The sequence below is a fragment of the Molossus molossus genome, unplaced genomic scaffold, assembly GCF_014108415.1.
Source record: "Molossus molossus isolate mMolMol1 unplaced genomic scaffold, mMolMol1.p scaffold_m16_p_13, whole genome shotgun sequence".
Taxonomy (NCBI): domain Eukaryota; kingdom Metazoa; phylum Chordata; class Mammalia; order Chiroptera; family Molossidae; genus Molossus; species Molossus molossus.
Window position 1 is genome coordinate 70881503 of NW_023425348.1, and position 17835 is coordinate 70899337.

A 17835-nucleotide genomic window follows, 5' to 3' on the forward strand; every position below is an offset into this window, starting at 1 on the left:
TATACACTTCTCTAATATATTAATGATTACTAAAACTGTCCTCATTGCACTTCTAGTGGTATCTCTTCCTGTGACCTTGTTTTTCATGCCCACATTCACGTGAGATATATACATATGGTTTCAGGGTTTCAGAACAGAGTGGGAGTGTTACTGAACTTCTTTCATTGACATAAGTTTGGGCAGTCTTTTTGAGTAGTTTAGAAGTAAGGAATATGTTCCCATTTTTATTTTTTTCATAACTTTTCAGATAGTTTTTGACTCTTTTAAAATATAATTGATTATTTCAATTCTTTTTATGTTCAAAGAAATCAATTGTCAGATATTTAAGGTAGACTGTTTAAATATACAAACCAGTTAATCTATCAAACCAGATGTAAACACTTAGAAATATCAGTGGTACCTAAAAATAAATGTAAATGATAACTTGAAGATGCTCATTGCAACTTTTCATGTAGAAACAAACCCATTATGTGCTTGTAATATATTCTATAATTTACCATATTTAATTGGGTAATTATTTGATGTATTTACTTAAACCAATTTTAGAGCAGCTAATATCCCTTTAGGACATAAGGTTGAATAAAAGAAGAGAAATACCACTATTTGATATATTTTTTAAAGAAAAAACTCCATTTTTTTATTATCATTTGTTAAATTGTGAAATTTGTCAATATTGAACTATTAGAAACTATCTGATGGTCTTTTCCCACAAATCATGCTTTCCTTGGCTTTCCCTGCCTCTAGAAATTTTTATGTATTTATAAGATGAAGGAAATTGAATGCAAATGTAATAGTATGTGTATTTTATTTAACTTAGATCTTTCAAGCTTAGAGAAGTAGCCCTACATAACAATTACATAAATCGCTTCCCTTCATCATTTCACTTTGGAGCATACTTTCACAAACCCCACACGGAGCCTTTGCAGAGCACACCTGCAGACCCTGGCTAGCAGACCACAAACTTCAGAGTTTCTACTTGCACCACAGTGACTTCCTGCTACAGTGAAAACCTGAGACAGGATTTAGCCAGTTTGGTCTCTCAGGTTGTTGGCTCTTCCGCATTTTTAGGGTCTTCAGACCTGCTTGTGAAATGATTTAGCTCCAAGGTCAAGTTGATTGGTAAGGGGGAAAATTCTCCACATGTAAAAAGCAAATGAGTTTTTAAAGAATAGAAAATCTATGAGAAAAATTACTTCTAAATTATCTATATGGAAATTAAACTTAACTCTTGTTAACATTTCCATAGAAACATGCATTTTGATTAAGCCAAATAAACAAACAAAAATTCCTAAATGTAGGCATAGTCATTTATCTATATACTCACAAATAGTTTCCTCTTTTCTGATCATCAGTATTTTTTTTTCTTGCTTTATTAGTTTCATTTCCTTTATTTCCCATTATTCATGCAGAGGTTTTTAGGACTAAATTGATTCTCTGCTTACTTCTTATCTGTGAAGTCACTTCAGCAAAGTAACTGCTTGGAGCTGTGTCGTCATCTCTGTTCTGTGTGCCTCAGCTGGAGCGCTCGGTCTGGTGCTGCCCATCCCTGCCCTAGGCATGCGGAGAGAGGGCTCTGGCTTTGCCCAGTCTGCTCACGAGCTCCCTTTTGAGACTGGTGAGGAGGGAGGTCTGTGGAGGGAGGGAGATAGATGTCCCGGGTGACTCTTTGAAACCAGGGTAATTTGTAAGTTTGCCATAACTTTTTAGTGAGAATTGCACTGGGGTATTTCAGGGTTAGCGTGCTTTCAGAGATCCAAAGGAAAAATGGAAGATTTCTTTTCATTTTAGAGGGCTCTGATATGAAAGGTATTTTTTTTTTCTAATTTTTGCCAAGATTTCAGAAACTAATCTATAGATTTAAGAGATATTAAAGAATTCATGACAGCATTGCCATGGTATATATTTATACATATAAACAGGCATACACACATATATACATAAACAAACATATACAATTGCACTTATCAAATAATACTACTTAATACCACCTGGGTGTTAATTCGAGTTTTGAGCAAGTGAAATATACACCATGTAGGAGAGTGTACCTTTATCTGACCATGAAGAGTGAAGAAAATCACTGCTATAATTGATACTTTTTATTCATTATGGAAAGTTTTATACAATCAGTATAGAGAAAACCACATTTCATTTTGTCAAACCAAAAGCATACTACCTACCTGCCTTTATATAAAAGCTAACGCATGTCAAAAATAATAGCAGAGCCCTCAGTATACATGAACTGGTGAAAGAAGTTAGGAATGGTTTGGCAGAGATGAAATATAAAGTTAATGTTTATATAATTTTCTTTTCATTCACATTCATACCAGGTAGACTTTGTCAAATACCTATAGTAAAGACGAACTTGTTCATGCATGCAGAACAAAATAAAATAAGATTAAAAGCCCCAGGAAATCAGCCTGCTTCAAAAAACCATTAACGTGTGCCTATCCCTCAAGCTTTACAAATGTGCTAATTGTCGTGTTTCAGTCATGTAAATATGTTTCAGCATAAAGTAACCAAGATTTCCTGTTATAGAAGCGCTGTGTCCGGGGGCTTGGGGGTAGGGAGGGACGAAGGAGGACTAAATGACACACTGTAAGGAAACCTGCCTTTGGGCAGCACATGCTTCAGTTCTGAATGCCCAGAAATACTTCGCGGACGCCCTAGGCTGCCTAGCAATGGGGATTTCTAATTCTGGCTAGCTCGACAAAGTAAATACAACTATTGAACATAAGGCAGCTCCTAATAAAAAACAATTCCCCCTTGTAAACACCTACATTTGGCCCCATTAAAAATTCTTTCTTCATACCCAGGAACTAGCAGACCCTTGAATGTGGGGGTCTCAAAGGAACTAAAGAGGAGTTGGGAGATGTAATGCTGTCAGGGCGTTTTACGTTGCCATTTCCACCGAGCACTTCATACCCCATCTCAGGGCTTTGTGGGGTGACGTTCTGCATACACTGGAGGGCATTATGCAAGCAAACACATTAGCCATTATGCTCTCAGGACTCATTCAGGGACAGCCAAAAGGAAATCAATATATTTTCATATATCTATATATTATACTTATATACAAAAATACGTGATTGCCACATTGCTAAGAGGAATGTTCATCAAAAGCTACCAATTTTGAAAGTTTAGTGGACTGATACTAATATGATAACATAAGCAATTATCTGACTTCAAAATTCCTTGATTTTTGCTTTTTCACATCTTGGAATTCACCTATTCCATAAGCTATGTACAGTCAGACCTCTGCCAGTCTCTAAGTTGAACAGTGAATCTGCTGCGGTTCTAGATTCTAGGATTTAGGACCAGCGTTGAGTTTACACACTCATCTGTCTGCTAACCGTTTACTTACTGAGTAGAAGGCTTCAGAGTCCAGTAAGCAGAAGCTATTACTTTGAATTCTAATAGACAAAAAGAGAATGTTACCTTTTGTCCCCTCCAGAGTTGTTTTCATGGGCTTTAAAAGCCAAAGGGTATGAAAAGAGATTCTCATATAATCAGTGGTTTGGATTTATTTCTAAAAGCAGGGTGTGTGTTTTTCAAGCTCAGTATTCAGATCTAAAAGCACTGTATGTCCCTAAAATATCTTATTATTCTTAAGCCACCTGAGAGTTAGTACCCAAAATATTGCTCCTACAATGTTTCCTCCTTGTCTTGGGTAGAAAGGGGGCTTCCTGGACAAAACAGGCTGGAAGAGCCTGTGAAAATGCCTGTCTGTCCGCAGAGAGCGCTCATCTTCTCCCACTTCCCGCCATAGCAGCAGTGGGCCCCAGGTCTCAAGCACCTCGGCTTGGCCCTGCTGAAACTTCATTCAAATTCTACGCACTCTGGAGCTCCTATGCCCCTGCCTGCATTGTGTTCCAGAGCCATGCAAGCCTTGGGGTAAGCAGCAGTTGCAGACCAGTAAAAAGGTTGCCAGAGTGAGAAGCCCTGCCTCACAATTCAGGAAAGATGAATGGAAGGAAGTCAGTTGGGGAGATATGAGGAGCCTCATTTAGGCAGCGGTGCCCAGTCGGGATCACAGGGATGAGTGGTAATGGCCATGTGTGACTTCTCCGTCCCGTTCCTTTATCCCAGAGAAGGAGCTAATCAGGGCTGGGCAAACACCCTTTCACAGTGTCTCTGCTGCCCAAATTCCAGTAACAGTTTAAACTTATTCCAACTGTTATCATGTTTTTCAGTCCTGCTCATGTTAGAACATTAATGAGAATAAAACATGCAAAAGAAAAAAGGAGAAAAACAAAAGAAAAGGAAGCGATTCTGCCTTTAGTTTGTATAGATGGTACAAATTTTAAACAAAGTTCTCCAGGAATAATCTAGTTTGTTCTCTGCCGGTGTATGAAATAAGGGAGAAAATAATAACGTGACTGTCCCACATCTTATATGTCTAAAAGTCCAGGAACATTGGGACCGAAACCTGGTGGTTTCTTATTACTGTGGAGTCCAAAAGATTCTGACTCACATTTTAAGAGGATTAAACTCAGCAAACCATCCGCACAAACAGTACTGCTAAAGTTTCTCCTCCTTGATCATAGCACACCGGGCCCAGTCCCTCCGACTGAATCTTCGTGTTGGGCAGGCGTGACCTAGACAACCACCGCTCCCACGCGAGAGGGGATCTGGAACAGCCAGTGTACACCACCTTTTGGAAAATTCTGTCTTTAAAGAATATATATGTTTGCAACAATGCATGGTTTTAAAAGATTATGGATGAGATAGCCCTGGTTTTCACAGAAATAAGTTTCCGTCACTCCCTTGCTGCCCTTTGCTGACTCACCACGGCTTACAAACCCTTTGGGACCTGATACCCCTGCCAGGCTGCATGTCTCGTAGCCACTCTGCTGCCTGTGGAGGACTCCAGAGAGCTGGCTTTTCTTTCCCGCCCTTCAAACATGCCAGGCTTATTTCTGCCTTAAGGCATTTGCATTTTATTACCTTTGCCAGGAAACTTCTTTATCCAGGTCTTCATAGGTCCTTTCACACATGTAGTTCTTAGCTCAAACGTACCCTCCAGAAAGGCCTTCACCAATTAAAGTAGTACCCCTGCCAATTTCATATCACCATATGTTATTTCCTTAAAAGCACCTCTCACCATCTGAATTATCTTTGTTTGTCTGCTTTCCTCTATGTTCTTCGTTTGGCTGCCTCTCCTGGAGTTGTGTAAATGTCCATGTAGTATCCCTTTCTGAAGTGATTAAGTTCTTTGAAAGCGAAGATCTTGCCTGTCTTGTTCAGTATTTTATCTCCAATGCTTAGATAAGTTCTGGCACAGAGAATAATGGATAAGAATGTGGACTTGAAGCCAGACTGCCTGAGTTCAAATACCATTCAAATGTCCTGAAGTTGTGACATCACTTCTGCTGTTTTCAGACTTGGCCACGTGGCCTGCACCTAGCTGAAAGGGAAGCCTCATCAGGAATATTCAGGATGTTCGTGTATTCAAGGGTCCTTCTTCTAAAGGGAGAAGGAAAAGGACATATTCGAGGACAATTAGCAGTCTCTGTCATAGTCCACAACCCTTTGAGACCCAAATAATGCACAGCCTTCTTCCCACACACTTACTGCCTCTTCAGGGGTGAGTGGGGAATTCTACTGTCTGGACACTGCAAAAAGTATCTGCCCTGACAGTACAGACTTTAGCCACCTTTGTAGCCCCAGTTCCATGCTCTGGAAGAAACGCCCTTGTCTCTTATCCTGTGTCCCTTGAGGAATTAATCCTTTATCGGCACCATTCATGGTCACATGAGTATGCATTTGGGGCTACGCAGTTTCCACAGCCTGCTTATTGATAGATCGGGTTTGGGACCTAAGGTTACTTTAGGAATTGAGTTATCATAGTCTTTTGACCAGGCTTATGGTTTCTTTGGCAATACAATTCCCTCAGGACTTTCTAAGGTTCCCAGTGTGTTTGCTTCCCTTTGGTTCTGCATGCAGGTAATCACAGCCCCAGAGCTGTCCAGACAGAGTTCCAGGATTCAGCTGCAGGAAACAGATCCCATCTAGTTATTTTCCGTAGAAGGAAAGTTTATACCGGAAAATTGGGAGGGCTGGAGGATATTGCCACTAAACTGGTCTCCAGAGAAGCTGCTACCTCTGCCACATCAGGACAGTGAGGAACTGAGAGGCCACCCCTAGGGCTGTTGAAAGTGCACACCCCTGTGGCTGATATTTGGGGTAATAAGTTCCTGCTGCTGGCACCGCAAATGCTCCTTAACCCCCATGAAGCAAGTAACTAGACACTGAAATTGGTCTCCCCTCCATTCCTGGGGGTAAGATAGATGATAGATTAGATAGAGATAGATAGAAAGATAGATAGATAGATAGATAGATAGATAGATAGATAGATAGATAGATAGATAGATATACACATAGATAGATAGATATACATAGATAGATATACATAGATAGATATGTATACGTATATACATGTCTCCCTGCAGCAGTGCTTGCCAATTGCAGCCATCAGAGCAGCAGGAAGATAGCTCCTGCTTTTCTGTTCCACCTTCCAAATCAGCCGTTCTCAACCTGTGGGTCGCAACCCCTTTGGGGGTCGAACGACCCTTTCACAGGGGTCGCCTAAGACATAACAGTAGCAAAGTTACAGTTATGAAGTAGCAACAAAAATAATTTTATGGTGGGGGTCACCACAGCATGAGGAACTGTATTAAAGGGTCGCAGCATTAGGAAGGTTGAGAACCACTGTTCTAAATCTAGTCCAAATGCATCTAATTAGATAATCCGAATTCACACCTTTCTAGCCTCTGACCTGCAGACGGGCGCATCAGGAAGAGGTTGAAAAGGGCGCTTGTCCACCACAACTGTTTCATTGTGAGACTGAGTACTATATTCCGGCCTGTCTGTTCTACCCATAGCCCTCGCTTTCATCTTATTAGCAACCAGCTGAAGCCATCTCAAATAATCCACTTGAAAGGGAAGGCAACACCCTTCATCAGACTTTCCGTTCCAAAGCTGGCCAGCGTCTCAGCAAAGGCACCGACAGGCTCGGGCGCAGACTCTCCTGTGCACGCCGCCTGCCTCCACGTGCAGGCGCAGGCGCAGTGGGTCCCCAGAGCGGCAAGCCTGTAGTCAGCGTAGGTGGCGGCTGCGCCTTGCCCAGGCTGTGGTGTCTTCCGTCTCTTCTTCCAAATTCTGTGGCTCTAACCTAAGCTCTTTTTTCTTTTATAAGTAACCATCAAAAGTGGCAAGAAGCAGCTAACACACCAGTATTCTGAATTTCTCCAGTGTTTTGCCTAGAGCCACTGATCAGGAGGTAAGGTTTGCCTTACAAGTTCTCATAGGCATAGCAAGGGCCATCAGCTTTCCAATCTGCAGTGGCTGACCTCCCTGCCCACCTTCCAACCACTAAGCCAACACATCCTCGCAGAACTAAGGTACCAAGTCCTAAGTACCAGGTACTAAGCGCTCCATTTTCCAGGTACCAAGTTCTGTGCAAACAGGATAGCGGTTAGGCTGTTCTTAACAAAGAGCCAAAAGTACAGTGGCTTAAATAATATAGAAGTTCGTGTATCTCTCACGTAAAAGTCCAGTTCAGTGACCCAGGGCTCTTTGGATGACTAGATAGTGTAATTTTGCTGTGTCCTCCTCAGCCGTGACTTCCATTGGATGGTCCAGAATGGCTGTTTCAGCACCTGCCCTCAAGTCCACGTTTCAGCAAGTAGGCAGGTAGAAGTTAGGCTCGTCCCTAACGTTCGTGGAGCCTAGAGTGAGAATGCACATGAAGGACCATGGTTTTCATATGCCTACGTATTTTACAGTTATCAAACCAGCAAGTCATTAAGTATGCTGTGTCTTTCTTCCTTCACCTTCCTGGAAAACCAAGTTTAACTTTAGGTCAGTGTTCTGCTCCCGACCATGGAGACATGGGGAGAATTGGTCTGCATCCCACCTCCCTCCTCTTCCCACGCCTGCCTCCTTCCCGCCCACAGAGCCGAGCGCAGTGCTTGGGGACAGCAGCCTGCGCATCCAAACCCCCTCCACACGCCACCCATCCAGCAGTCCCTGGGCTACTCCTAGGGCCCAAGGTGTACACACAGACGACACAGCCCACCCTGGGGAAGAGGCCTGAGCGGGCTCTGTGGCCATTTGGACAGGGAGTTCTGAGGTTGAGTACCCACAGCATGTCCTGTAAAGAAGGGCTCAGGCTCTAGATGGGCACAACCCTTCACCCTATAACTCCTCCCCCAGGGGGAGGGGTGGATCAGGGCCCAGGGCAGGGTCCTCTTGCCAAGAAGGTCGAATAGCAGTACCAAGGGAAAGGAGAATTAAATGGTGCCTCCCCCTCCCTAAAGATCTGACTCTAAACAACCATAGTGCTTGTGCTCAAGGTGAAGTGACCAGAACTTTGTCACTCAGTCTCATCTGTTGGCAAGGGACGCTGGGAGGTGTGGCCTTTAGGACGCTGGGAGGCCAGGTGCCCCACAAGTATGCAGAGATGCTCTTACTCAGAGCGAAGGAAGAGAATAGATGCTGGGAGGCCTCTAGCAGGCTCTGCCACAGACACGTGCCTTTTCACAAATCACACTGTTGTTTAGACAAGCGGGTTCCTCACAATCTGCTTTCGGAGAGGTGAGTTTGGAGGCAAGACAATGCTGTCAGTTATAATTGACGGTCAAAATAATTGCACACCTGAGCATTCTTCCATGGGCAGCCAATACGGAGTGTTCCAGTGCTGAGATTTTGTCTAATTTTCAGATCACTCAGGAAGAACCACATGGATTTTGCTCACGTCAAAGGATAGAGTGTGATTATGACATTCAGAAAAAACAATTTTAATCGGAAACGCCGAGAATGAACTGGATCTTAAACCAGCAAAAATTAAAACATAAAACCTGACCACGTCTGGCAGAATTGTTTCCAGAAATATTCAGCCACAACCAAATGTACACCCACCAGTCTAAAAAGAGCAAAACCTGCTCTGGCATGGCTTCCCCTGACCTGCTCGGGTATGAGGGTGGCACAGAATTCCCCCAAACTCGGCAGACCCGTCTTCAACATTGCAAAATTTTAACCAGATGTAGAATAATTGCAACATAATGTTACATTGTAATAATGTAGTGATTATGAAATAATAGAATGTAACCATGTAAAAATATAATAATTACATGATAGCATATAACATTGACTTCTTTACATATATAAGTTGAAACAACACTGTGAAAGCTTGTGAAGAAATTAGAGCAATGCTGTGTCCTCCCCTCTCGCCTCCTTCCTCTGCTACTGGAAGGAAATCAGTATCCACAAAGGAAAGGGGAATCTTTCTCTGTAAGTATAGAGCAAGAGAGGCTCTGCGCATTACATTAGCCTCTGCCCTTTGGGCTAGGGGTGCATCGGGTGTGCAGTTTCTTGGTTAGAAACGAAGAATGGGCCCAGCCAGTGTGGCTCGGTGGTTGAGTGTCTACCCATGCACCAAGAGGTTGCCAGTTCGATTCCTGGTCAGGGCACATGCCCAGGTGTGGGCCCGATCCCCAGTGGGGAGCACGCAGGAGGTGGCCAGTCAATGTTCTCACTCATCAATGTTTCTATCTCTCTCCCTCTCCTTTCCTCTATTTCTCAAATCAATAAAGAAAAAAAAGTTTTTTTTAAAGAAAGGAAGAATGGAGCCCCAGGCACTCAGTAGTAATTCACACCTTGAGTATTGAATTTTTCTGGAAGGTGATTCTTTGGCTATGGCCCTTCTCAAAACTGTTGAGAAGTTGTCGCCCAATACCCATTTGCTCCTTCTTCCGTAATAATGTGTTTGTTAAATATTTTTATATTCTTTCAAACATTTCCCAGCCTCCCTGGCAGCCATGTCTAAGTTCTGGACATGAGTGGAAGTGATGTGTCCAACTTCCAGGTCTGGCCTTCTTGGTCCCTTCCTCTTCCCACAGCTGAGAGAGAGCAAAAAGATCAGCCTTGGAGCCAGAAGTGGAAACCCCTTGCTCGGGATGGCAGACCAGTCCCTTCCAGCTCAGAACTGCCTGACCTCTGGACTGTGAATTGGGAGAGAAATAGCCTTCTACCTTTTTTTAAGCTGTGTTTTGGAGGGGGTGGGATTGTCCCTGTGTGACCACCACTTCCCCTGTACTCTGGTTCCTTCCCTACCGTTCAGAGCAGGGCCTCCCAACACAGCACGTGGCCGCCGACACCAGGGGCAGACACGGCGAGGGCCTCACAGCTCTCCGCGGAGCCTGGGGTGGACTAGGGCGCGACGTCGGTTCCTGTGTTTCCTCACGTTATGTGAAGAAGGGGAAATTCTTCTAAAACTTGTATGGAGAAGCTTCTTCCTCTAACATTTCTTTTCTTTTTTTTATCCTCACCCGAGGACATTTTTCCATTTTTTGTGCAGATGGAGTGGGAGGGAGAGAGAGGAAGAGAGAGAGAGGGAAACATCGATGTGAAAGGGACACATCGAGTGGCTGCCACCCGCACGGCCAACCAGGGCCGGGGACAGACTGCAACCGAGGTACATGCCCTTAGCGGGAACCGAACCCGGGTCTCTCTGGACCGCAGGCCGACGCTCTAACCGCTGAGTCAAACCGGCCGGGGCCTCTAACATTTCTTTCATTATTTTTTCAGCAATGAAGATGTGCAAAAGATAGATTTTTTTTTTTTTTTTTTTTTACATCAGATGGACCTGAGTTGTCTCCTTAGCACAGCCATGCGTATTTCCCGGCCCGCAAGCCAGGCGTCCTGCTTGCTCCATTTCACGGCTGCCTTACTGACCCGGCCCGCAGGTCGATCAACGAGGACTCTAGAGGGGGAGTGAGGATGAGGTGGGACAAGAGACACGAGAAATGGAGACAAGACAGGATTCTGATCGAGTCTCGTTTATTCAGGGGGAGTTCACATTATATATAGGGGGAAAACAGGTGAAACAGTTAATGAGTATCCCACCTGAAGCCAATTCCAGTAAATACCCCAGGTGGAACAAATGATAAGCAAAGAATGGAGTAAACAATTATCTAGAGGAATGCAGGCCCGGCCCGCGGAGAGGCCCCGCCCTGGGGCCGGAGACAGCAGAGCAGACTTTAACAAGATGGATACCATGCAAATGGTCTCCCACACCTTACTGAACACTAGGGAAATTGTTTAGACTTTTAAAATCTTTCCAGAAGCAAAGACTGTGATTGCAGTTTCCTTTTATATTTCTTTATAGCCCTGGCCGGTTTGGCTCAGTGATCAGAGTGTCGGCCTGCGGTCCAGAGAGACCCGGGTTCGGTTCCCGCTAAGGGCACGTACCTCGGTTGCAGTTTGTCCCCGGCCCTGGTTGGGCTGTGCGGTGGCAGCCACTCGATGTGTCCCTTTCACGTCGATGTTTCTCTCTCTCTTCCTCTCTCTCCCTCCCGCTCTGTCTGAATAAAGAATGGAAAAATGTCCTCAGGTGAAGATTAAAAAAAATAAATAATTTTTCTTGACAGAGCTGCAACGGAGGGCAATGTATACTTAATGCTCAGGCTCAGCTTAGTGACTGAGCCCTGCTGGCTAAGTCTGATCTTCTATTACTGTTGTTTATAATTCTGGTGGCTTATTATATTTGTAAATTCACTTCTTGCCCTAATCAACTCACTGGTTTTTATCTTTTGTACCAATATGTATTTTCATACGTCACCTCAAATCCTTTTTTTTGGAGCAAGAAAGGATATAAATAAATTAGTGTAGTGCTTGATAGTTCATAGACCACTTATGCATCTCATTTGGTCCTGGAAGCAGCCTTGTGGGGGAGAATCGTTCTCGTGACAGAGGAGGACACTGAGGCAGCTTATCTGAGGTCACATTGCGAGGGAGTGACAGGGAAGTAGCAAACTGTCCTGGCTGTCTCTGTGAAGGGACTAGTGCAGAACCTGTGTGTTCTAAGCTGTTTACAGGTTTTAGTTTAAATTGGCTGTTTTGCCCTGGCCAGTGTGGCTCGGATGGTCGGGCGGCGTTGTGAGCATGCGCTGAAGGGCTGCCAGTTCCGTCCAAGTCGGGGCACCTGCGGGCTGTGGGCTTGACCCTGGTGGGGTGCGGGAGGCGGCTGATGGATGTTTCCCTCTCACATCACTGTTTCTGTCTCTCTCCACCTCTCGCTTCCTCTCTCTCTACAGATCAATAAAATATTTTTTTTAATAAATTGGCTGTGTTTGAAAGAAAAATCTGTTGGGAAGTATTTGGAAATATTAACACCTATTTCTGTGACTGTGAATAATATACAAAGTGAGGTTTTTCAGGAAATGTCAGAAGTTTTAAAAGGTTTAAATAAATCTCTGTTTCTCTGCTAAGAGTTAAAGTACTACACTGATTGTTTTCAGAAAACAAACAGTGCCTGATGGTTCGGTCTTGGCCAAATACAAAAAATATAAATTGATTAAACTTATTTTAATGGGTATTTACCTGCAATTTGTCGTAAATCCAGGTGTAATCTACATTCGTTATCTTGCCCTTCTGCCTGGGCCCGGGAGTGCCGAGCACGGGTCTGGTAGGCTGGGAGAGAAGGAATTAGCAGGGGAACCGTGGAGCCTGGTCACCAGTGCTGTGTGTCTGCGGGATTTGTTCAGCTGCTGACTCGAGAAGGAACAAAACACAGACGGTGTCTTAGCCCCACAGAGAGAGAGGCATGCAGAAGGGGGGAATTCCAGGTCTGGCTGGGCTTGGTACCTCCTGGAGCCACAAAGCAGAGCACTTCTGTCACCCCTTCTGTGGCCCAGGGCCCCTGGGGGCCTAGGCGCCTTTGGCAGGAGCTCCCCTAATCTGCCAGAGTATGTATTTTGCCAGCCTTCCTGTCTCCCACCTTGTACCACTAAAGAAAAGGGACCCATTAGTCCAGAGGGGTCACTGCAAATCACCCAGGACTTTGCGGGAAATTGGGGGTCGTCACACCTTCCATAAACACTGTAATTTTAGACAAGGCATTGATGGAAAAAATAGACAGATAGCCAGGTATGCATCTCCTGCATCCGCAGCACAATCCCTTCCTCCCAGAATCTGGGGAAAGAAACGATGGAGGGGAAAATTCCACCAAAGATGTGAGATATGAGAAAAATGAATACCTTGATTTGATTTACAAGGTTGAAAATAGTTTTTTTATATAGTCTTTTTTTTATTTTTTATTTGAAAACATTACGCTCTGAGACCCCAGGATCTAAAAGCTCATATACAGCCCTGGCCGGTGTGGCTCAGTTAAAACATCTTCTCATGTACCAAAAGGTGGCGGGTTCAATTCCCAGTCAGGGCACATATCCAGGTTTTGGGTTTGATCCTCGGTCAAGGCATATGTGGGAGGCAGCCAATCCATGTTTCTGTCTCACATCAATGTTTCTCTCTCTCTTCCCCTCCATCCCTCCCTTCCACTCTCTCTCTAAAAAAAAAAAGAAACAAATGTCTTTGGGTGAGGATTAACAAAAAACAAATAAATAAGTAAAATCAATGTTTAGAAAATTAAAGAGTTCCTATACCCCTGCAGCCTTGCAGCTTGAGTTAAAGGAGGTCGCCATGCTAGGCAGAGTATCTGTCCCATAGCATGTTTTTTCAGAAGACAGATCTGGGGCACAGCAGCATCTGAACACTTGCATGTCAAGTGTGTAAGTGCTCTGGAAGCCTCCGAGGAGAAGTCCCTGACACACCTGGCCAGCCCCGAACCCTCTCTTCTCCTTCCTCTCTGCTCCACATCGCTCTGACATGACCGAGGGGGGTGGAGGGGGGTGGGCGGTGGGGGGGCGGGGCTCGCAAAAGCACAAGATTCACGTGTTTCCAGGAGCCATCCTTGGGCTTTTCAGAGGACAGAAGTATGCAACAAGCCTTTGCCATGTAGCATTTGGTTCGAAACATGTGATCACATCACCCAAAATGTTTGTGCTTAAAACTTACACACAAATGGATATGTGACTATCCATGCAACCTGAACAATTCCCAAGCACGTCACATTTAGCTACCTTTGCTATGACGGGCTTCCAACAAATGGCTCACACTCATCACCTAGAGAAACAGAGGCAGATAAATTCTTAGCAAATAGTAAGCTCCTAAAAAAAAAATTGTATTATGCTGGTTCTGAATAAACTACACTAGTTTCCTCATTAACATTATCAGAGCAGTGCATCCCTTCAACCCATCAGCTCTACTGTTAAGCAAATCACCGTTTCTGCGTGTCAGAATGCAGTTCACTATTTAACACCTAACTCTCCTCCATGAAGCCTTTTTCTGCTCCCCAGCCCCGCCGTGATTTCTGCCTTGGCCCTGCCTTTCTTGGAGACATCACTTGGAGTGCTCACTATGAGGGGGACCTGTGTGCTTGTCTTGTTGATATTACTGGAGTGTAAGGAAAGGCGGAGTGTGGAAGGTGTTCCGTTCACATGCCCTTTCAGAATGCCTTGCTTGGAGTCGATGCTAAACATTTGTTGACTCCAGTTGATTTCCTATACAGCCTGATCACCAGCTGGCTGCTTCTTTGTGAGGTCTCAACCCAAAGTTGTTGTGTGGGGATTTTTTGTTTGTTTTTTGTATCCTTTGTTTATAGTTCCATATTTAGGGTACATAAGAGAATTTGGACCAGTAGATTTGCTCTGTGACCTGTTAGATCACCTTTGTGAGTTTCACTTACCCTTCAGATCATGCACGTGTACTTGTCATTTTTCCTTTGCTCATTAGCAGTAACTGTAAGATCTTAAAGAAACATTAAAACTCAGACATATAATTAAACGTCTCGTTCCCTCCTGCTTCCTCACGTGAGCAGTGATAGAGTTAACACTACAAAGACATTCACAGCCCTAGACTGAGTCGGGCGCTTCTCGTAGATTCCTGAGCCTTGCATTGCTTTCACCTCTGCCTGGAACCCTTTGTGAAACAAACTGGGGATCAAGAAATGAAAGAATGATTTAAAACAAAGAAACAACTATGTCTTTAGTAGAGTTTTTGTTTTGTTTTTATGAGTCAAGAAATAGACATTTAATTACTTAATAGGTGACAGGCTGGGTGCTCAGGATACAAATAATACTATATGAATATTTCTATCTGGAATAGAACTATTTCTGACATCTTTGTTGATCACATATCTGTATAATAGTGTCTTTCATCCTAGATATATGTGCATTAAAAAATAAGTACATGCAGGCAAACTAAAATCAAGGAAGAATATTTTCATAAATTATTTTTAATGTGTTAAAATATGTTGATCCTCTGCACACAGCTTGTGTTTACATGACAGTAAAGGATCCTCTTATCAGGAAAGAAACTAGCCAGAACATATGCTTGTGGATCACAATATTTTGACCAAAAGAAAATGGTTCTGCCCTGTTTTCATCTTAATTTTTTTTTCATATTAGAGTTTTCCAAGTGAAGTGTCTCATATAGGTTGTCTCCAGTTCACCTCTATAAGGCTCTGGTTAGTCGTCAGTGGATGACCCCCTTCTGCTTACTTACCTTAGCCTCCCACACGCTACAGAGATGTTCCTTTGAGTTCGGATTTTTTTTTAATCCTTACCTGAGGATATTTTTACATTTATCTTCAGACAGAGCAGGAGGGAGAGGGGGGAGAGAGAGAGAGAGAGTCATCGATGTGAGAGAGACACATCAATTGGTTGCCACCCACACGACCCCAACCTGGGCTGAGGACAAACCACAACCAAGGTACATGCCCTTGGCCGGAATCGAACCCGGGACTCTTTGGTCCGTATGCCAATGCTCTAACTGCTGAGCCAAACCGGCCAGGGCCTGAGTTCAGGTTTTGATGAAATAATCATATGGACTAGGAACACTAATAGTTAAAGGAATTTGGTAGAGATCCTTTTGAAAACCTAAAAAGTTCTTTTGAAATGTGAATAAATCTCCCTAGTTACAGTAACTGTGGTGTAATTATGGTCAGTAACTGCACTATACTTTTGAAAACAGGACCCAGTGTCATGCCTGGAAACAAACCTTCCAAGACCTGAGACTCATCTGAGCATATGAAAAATATTGACCCTTTGATTGGCATTATTTTTTTTCATTATGTCAATATTCCTATGGAAACTGTTAAGTTCCTAGAGAAAGTACAGCCTTGAAATAGAATCATCTTCAGGTCAACTTACTAGACCAAGGGAAACAGGTGCTCACGGGAGTCCATGCTTGCTGTAAAGCTATATTCTATCGAGAAATAGCATTTTGGAGCCCTGGCAAAAACAAAACAAAGCCAAAACAACCCTGCCATTATTATGTGATTTTTTTTAAGGTATACATTTATTTATGCATTTACATATTTTTATTTCTACCTCAATAAGAAAATCTCCATATGTTTAGGTTCGGAGTCTGGAAATGTTGCACTAAGATCCCTGGTCCAGCTGATGTGGTGGCTATAATTTGTGAAATCTAGAAGGAGAAAGGATGATTATACTGGGCTTCCATCTGAAGAACTGTTTTCATAGGAATTTTATATGCCAGACTAAATGCTGATCAACAGAGCATAATATTGTATCCTGAAGTGTGCTCACGGAAGCAAAATTAATTTTTTTTTTCTTCTTCCTTTCTTTCCCCTGAAATCTTCTGCCGTAGCGACTGCATTTGCCTCCAGACTTGTCAGACACAGTGAGCCGCTCAAGCAAACCGGATCTGGCAGAATCCGCCAAGCTGCTGGGCCCGGGCTGTGGCATGATGGCCGGAGGCAAGAAGCACCTGGACTTCTAGAGTCCCCCTTCCTCGCCGCAGGCACAGTTCTATGACGCTCTAATCAGGAGTGCTAAGGGCTTATGTAAATATTTTTCTTAACGATTTGACCCTCCAATTCTTGAAAAACACAGGCTTGCAAAACGAGGCCACCAGTCTTCATTTCTTTAACCAAATTTTTGTACAGAAACAGTACAGCAGAAATACTTTCATTTTAAAATTTGTTTTATGCTCCATCTAAGGAAAATAGGTGATTTTATTTTTAAATAAAAAGTCAAAAATTCAAGATGCCTTACAGTGGTCATTAGCGTACATGTGTTAAGGCGCTTAGCTCACGGGAAAGAGCATGTCACAGGGTAGCATATAAAGCATTATGAAATTGGAAATTGTGTCTGGCAAACATATTTTCTCTTTATTCCTGAAAGTCACTTGTCACCGAAAATGCTAAGGTTTTTAAAACATTGAAACATTTGTTTGCTAATATATGAAGACTAATAAAATGCATTTGCATTTATGCGTCCTATTATTAAATTGATGAAGACAGAAAGTATTTTGGGGTTAAAACTCCATTAAAGGTAATTAGGCTGCTACAGTAGTAAAATCAAGAACTTGAGTGCCGGAAAGCATAGGAAAAGAAGTTGATGGTCTTCTGTTTAGTACTCCTAAACAACTGAAGTCAGCACTATGAAATTATGTCAACACATAATTCAGGACTGAAATTCAAACTGACAGCTACATGAATGCTGGGATACTGGAGAAAAGATGGATTGAAGCTCCGTGGAGACTTTGACAGAACACAGGTCTGAGACAAAGTAAAAAACTAAGCTAACAGCTTGCATCAGATAAGCCCTTCGTTCATTATGGACATTGGTTGGGCATTTACATTTATAACCATATAAACATGTCTTTTGGGGTTTATAGCATACTGAACCAGTTTCCATATAAAACACTAGGATTTTGAATCATAGTTCTATATTCTCAAAGCTTTGGCAAATAGTAGACAGAAAATTGTTTTAAGTAATTTGCATATTTAAGTAAAAAGTTTCAGTGTCTTTAAAGCTGTTTAACATCTGTTACAACCTGAATTTCCAAAATACATTTTCAAATATGTTAGAATATTTTGAAGCAGTTATAACTAGCATTTTAAGTAGTTTGCTTTTAATATACCACAAATTATACTTTATTTGTTCTTGACAACACTGTAGAAAACAAAGA

General features: G+C 43.0%; 1 protein-coding gene across 1 annotated transcript in view; it reads left to right on the forward strand.

Moving 5' to 3' along the window:
• ELP4 (elongator acetyltransferase complex subunit 4) overlaps positions 1-17189 on the forward strand; it is a 210204-nt gene extending 193015 nt beyond the window's left edge. The window contains exon 10 of the mRNA XM_036259175.1: positions 16510-17189. Within this exon, the coding sequence (XP_036115068.1) occupies positions 16510-16641 (132 nt within the window). The 3' untranslated portion in view covers positions 16642-17189. The remainder of the gene's footprint in view (positions 1-16509) is intronic.
• The last annotated feature ends 646 nt before the right edge of the window (positions 17190-17835 follow it).